Raw genomic sequence first — 5,250 nt, 5'->3', positions numbered from 1 at the left:
AGAGGCAGACAAAAGGCAGACCAGAGGGTCTTCATTAGGCCACTTGGCTGCCATGACAACCATCGGCGCCCCCCCCCCTTGATTGCGGTGTGGGGGCGACGATGAGTTGTCGGAGGCAGCCGCCTCCGTCTTTTCAATGCTTCAGATGATGTGGTTGCAATTCACCACAGCATTTGAAGGGTTAAACGGCCAGGATCACTGTTCCCGGATATTAGCCCCAGGTTTCAGCTGTAAATCACAGCTGACACCTGCAGCGTATGGAGCGTGCTCAGCCCGTGATCGCGTTCTATACTTCCCTATGACGCTTATCATGTACATGTACGTGATAATGCATCAAGGGGTTAATATATTTCCCCCTTGATCCTATATGATCATTAAATGACCAGTGAAGCTCAGCGATCATACTGCGTGCCTCGTTTTATTCCATAGGTGGATTTGCTCTTCTGCACTTACTGAAGAACATTCATTACCTGGTGAACGATATTGGGGCTCCCTGGTTGTACCCATGGGCTCTGCCAGCTTGACGCTACATGGACGACCACTTAGAACCTGGTCTGGGTGAGGGGGACCAAGGTTCCTGCAGCTGGTCACCTGAGCAAATCTCAAAACCAAGGCAATAATCGGGATCAGGAGTCTGAAGAAAAGTGCAATCAAAGAAGCTTTACTGATCTGTAGCCATCAGAAGATAAAGAGAACGAGAAGTGCAGTGATGTAGGAGCAGCAGAAGCTCGGCATACGCACAGCCCCAGCTGAGGGCCACATACAATGACTGGAGAAGACTTGGGCCGTGTGGAGTGGAGATAAGAAGTGCTTCGGATGATCCACCACGTTGAAGGATCTCTACATGGTGAACGTCTCTGTTCTGGGAGGATGGGCCGATGTCTTCTCGTCTGGGACCACCATGGGGCAATATATTAATTTTTATTCTTTATAGAGGAAGAAGCCTCAACTACTCCACCAATCCTCCAGATCATAATTACATTATTGGCTGGTGTCCTATACAACATGATTGAGGGTCTACTATATGTTCACAATGTTCCTCATCTTAGAGAATCTTATGTGGTGGATGGGATCCTTGGGACTAGTATGTCGGAGGTGGGTATGCTTGGTAGGGTTGAGGTTGCATGGGCATCGTCACTGTGGTGGTTTGGGCAGTGATGAAACTGACGGGCTGCTTGTGTTTCTTGATCTCACGAGCCATCTGGCACCAAGTGCAGGAGAAACACCAGTAGAGCATACAGCAGTCACTGCAGATGGAGCCCTGTACAGAGAGAGAGACATGTCAGGAGATACGATATCTGGTACCAGGTCTACTCCGCCATCTTCACATCATAATATATCCAGGCAGGTTCCAAGCCCAGAATAACGAGGCTCATACTCACTTTCACCCGGTATCGTTCCCGGACAGCAGCCCGCATGGCCATGGAGATTGGAGGACAGACTAAACTATTTCCTGCATATCCAAGACATCCAGGGTCCAGGAGCGGGAGACAGAGACATTCTCCAAAATCACTGACGGTCTTACACTGGAAACATGGCAAACACCACAAGGCACAGCAGCCTGGAGTCCGGGAGGAGAAAGACAAATTAAGTTTCCGAGGTGTCCATCAAACTCAACCCAAAGACATTTACCATTCTATTTCCACCCGGTGATCTGGTCCGCCTGACCTAACCCAACCACGAATGTGCCCTAACAATACCTTCCAGAGGTATCATGTCTCCAGAATCTGCACCAAGAGGCCAGGTACCCCCAAATACCACCCAGGAACTTAAATCCGTATCAACATAGACCAGACATTGTTCGATTATGTCATCCAACTTTTACCAAAGATGGTTCATCCAACTCCGGCCAGAGGCAGGACCATCAAATGTACCCCATAGGGTTTGCCTATTTAGAATCCAAACCCCATGACTTAATCCAGAAACACTACCACCCCAGCTTCACCAAGAGACAACATCACTCATAGGGAGTGCCCCAGAACTATGACCAAAGATGGGGATCCCTCAAATCCACTAGGACTTCTAACATCAGTGCCCCCCACCTTCTCCTAGAATCAACGAGCTCAGTATCTCCCCCTGAATCCACCCAGGGAAAGTAATGTCCATCTCCATATAAAGCCAATGCCCCCCAATGTCCCCTGGAATCAGACCCTCACATCCACCCAAAATCAGGACCCCCACACTCAGCCACCAGATAACTAGTTGACCATAGCTCTAACAAGAGGGCCTCCGACCTTTCTTTAGACAGAGAATGAGAGGAACTTACATATTCCCATGTCCTGGCAACAGTCACAGATCCCCGAGTTCCATTCATTTGTGTTCACGTGAGTGATGGACACGGTTTGCGCTATCGCCATCGGCTGCACGGACACGGAATGCATTGGGACACTCTGCATGATCTTAAAACCGAAAAACTTGAGAAATCACAGCCTATAATACAATATAATATAGTGAGAAGCCTCAGGAGTCAGCAGGATCTGATGCCACATCTGAGGAGGTCAGTGGGTTCCTCAGTCTATTCTCTGGTCAGTAAACAAGACATCAATAGTCACGTGAAATGTTCTGTGTAAAGAAGGAAATATTGGTCTCATTCCGACGAACGTGTGCGAAATCAGCCCTGAAAAAACATTTCATGGCCGATTTGCACCCGTGCGGGACCCCTTTTCACAGATCCCTCATAGACTTGAGCCTATTGAGGGATCTGTGAAAACGGACATGTCCTATTTTTTCATGGGCCCTTCACACGGTCCGGTAAAACACTGGCCGTATGAATAGCCGCATAGAAATACACGCGGACGTGTGACGACCATAAAAAACTAAGCCCACACGAACGATTAACACGTTCATCTGAATAAGCCGGACAAAACATAAATTCTACCATCAATATTCTGCTTTATACTTTACTATATCAATGCATCCCACCCTCTATTCTATACCACCAATACTCCAAGACCTCCACCATCTAAACCCCTCTATGCTAAGTCCATCAATTCTCCAAGACCTCCAACATCTAAACCCCTCTATGCTAAGTCCACCAATTCTCCAAGACCTCCACCATCTAAACCCCTCTATGCTATGTCCACCAATTCTCCAAGACGTCCACCATCTATAGCCCTCCATGTTAAGTCCCCGAATTCTCCAAGACGTCCAACATCTAAACTCCTCTATTGCTATTTCCACGAATTCTCCAAGACCTCCACCATATAAATCCCTCTATGCTGTGTCCACCAATTGTCCAAGACCTCCACCATCTAAAAACCTCTATAAGTCCACAAATTCTCGAAGACCTCAACCATCTAAAACCCTTTATGCAAAGTCCACCAATTCTCCAAGACCTCCACCATCTAAACCCCTCTATGCTGTGTCTACCAATTCTACAAGACCTCCAACATCTAAACCCCTCTATGCTAAGTCCACCAATTCTCCAAAATCTCCACCATCTAAAACCCTCTATGCTAAGTCCACCAATTCTCCAAGACCTCCACCATCTAAACCCCTCTATGCTATGTCCACCAATTCTCCAAGACGTTCACCATCTAAACCCCTCTATGCTGTGTCCACCAATTCTACAAGACCTCCACCATCTCCACCATTCTTTCTATGCTGTGTCCAGCAACTCTCCGCAACTTCTGGTCATCCACCAGCTGAAGATGAGGAGTAGATTATGGACATCATTCAGCAGGTGCCTTATAGATTTGCATGTCAATGGTGAGGAAGTTGAATTTTTTTTTTGCAGCCCTGAAGATTATTCTTGAAATTCTTCCAGACATATAGAGACCCCAATAATGAGATCATTTAGGGGAATCGCTGTGATCCGCTTCATGATATCAGCAGTGTTTCTATAAGGACCAATTATCATAGAAGAAATCCGGGCAGCTATAAGAGCGCTGCTGACACAGAAGATGTCGTCATGGAGATCGATGGACGCTAAAATGAGATAAGACGCGTATCGGTGACTATGGAGACAAACTGGCGTCACGTCGGCTACGAGGAGAAAAAAGGTTACGCAATGCGGAAAGATATCTCAGGAGGACTCTGCACAGGTTCTTCCAACCCAGTAACAAATGGTAAAGGACCAACCAGAATGGGGCCCCTCTCTCTAAGGCCCCGTAGCAGTCACATGGTCTGTCTCTAAGGTATGACCCCCTGGTCTTGGGCTTGTTCTCAGGACGTCTGCTGGGCCGCAGCATGCTGTGTAATGTATGGGATCTTCCCGACGTAATTTGTGGATTTTCAGACAAAGCATCTATCAGATATAGGCCATTCATTGAAATGGGCCAATGTTTTTTAGAATTTTTTAGATAAATTCGCGTCTCGCTGAGATGGAGCTATGGTCTTGTTTTTGGGTAGGTGTGATAGTCATCTGGTGTCAGCTCTGAAGCTCCCTATTCTGTCCTATGGGGAAAATGTTTCTCTTAGAACCGTGAGGTTCAAGTTTGTGTTCGGCCGTCATCGGAAAAAAAAAATTCTGATACGTCTGAACTGTCCGAAGGAAATGTTCTTCAGCCCGGGAGGGTAATGGACGCAAAAATCGACATAACTATTTACATCCACTGATTTATAATGGGAACTGGTCACTAAAAACCCCTCATCGTCCTCAAAACTACATCTAAAAAGTCGATGGACATGGAAGAAAAATGATACGTGAAGGACAATCCAAAATCAATGACATTAAGGGACTGCTTAAAGATGTCAAATAAAAAACAAATCGTCGATATATCGGCCCTAAGCTGTTTTTTTAGATGGAAGTCCAGAATGTTAAGATCCTCACGGTCCTATATATAAAGGAGCATTAGAATCGGGAGCCTATCGCGGCCTCTGACCTGTCCAATGATTTGTTAGAGAAGACGGAGACTATGCAGTGTGAGGACCATAGATACGATTCAACCTCTCAACACCCCCGATGGTGGGAATGTTGGTAAAAAGGACAGAAACATCCATAGTTAAGATGAGGGGAGAAGTTCTGGGTCTTGTTGAGATTGAGAAGGTCCCTCATGAGTTGTCTTATAAATCAGGTGGTAGAACTAACATGTATGGATGGAGGTCTACAGAGCGAGACATGGTGCTTGTAAGTGACCCAATTCTGGAGATAATTGGGCGACCTGGGGGGGGGGGGGGGTCGGGCTGTTCAGATTTGTCAATTTTAGGTAAATGGTAAAAGAATAATAATGTGGAATAAAAGCATTTCCAAAAATCTCCACTTTTTTATTTAGAAGACGATTATGGAAACCGTGTCAATGAAGGATTTAT

At 46.3% G+C, this 5,250-nt stretch overlaps 1 protein-coding gene across 1 annotated transcript; it reads right to left on the bottom strand.

Moving 5' to 3' along the window:
• Positions 1-680: 680 nt before the first annotated feature.
• LOC142725449 (cornifelin homolog) lies at positions 681-5,047 on the bottom strand. The gene is made up of 3 exons (XM_075848991.1): positions 2,267-5,047; positions 1,383-1,561; positions 681-1,261 (listed from the first exon to the last, which is right to left on the bottom strand). Exons 1-3 carry the CDS (start codon positions 2,394-2,396, stop codon positions 1,082-1,084), a joined length of 489 nt encoding a protein of 162 aa, XP_075705106.1. The 5' UTR covers positions 2,397-5,047; the 3' UTR covers positions 681-1,081.
• Positions 5,048-5,250: the final 203 nt, after the last annotated feature.

Source organism: Rhinoderma darwinii, unplaced genomic scaffold (assembly GCF_050947455.1).
Source record: "Rhinoderma darwinii isolate aRhiDar2 unplaced genomic scaffold, aRhiDar2.hap1 Scaffold_605, whole genome shotgun sequence".
Taxonomy (NCBI): domain Eukaryota; kingdom Metazoa; phylum Chordata; class Amphibia; order Anura; family Rhinodermatidae; genus Rhinoderma; species Rhinoderma darwinii.
This window is presented reverse-complemented; position numbering and strand designations above follow the sequence as displayed.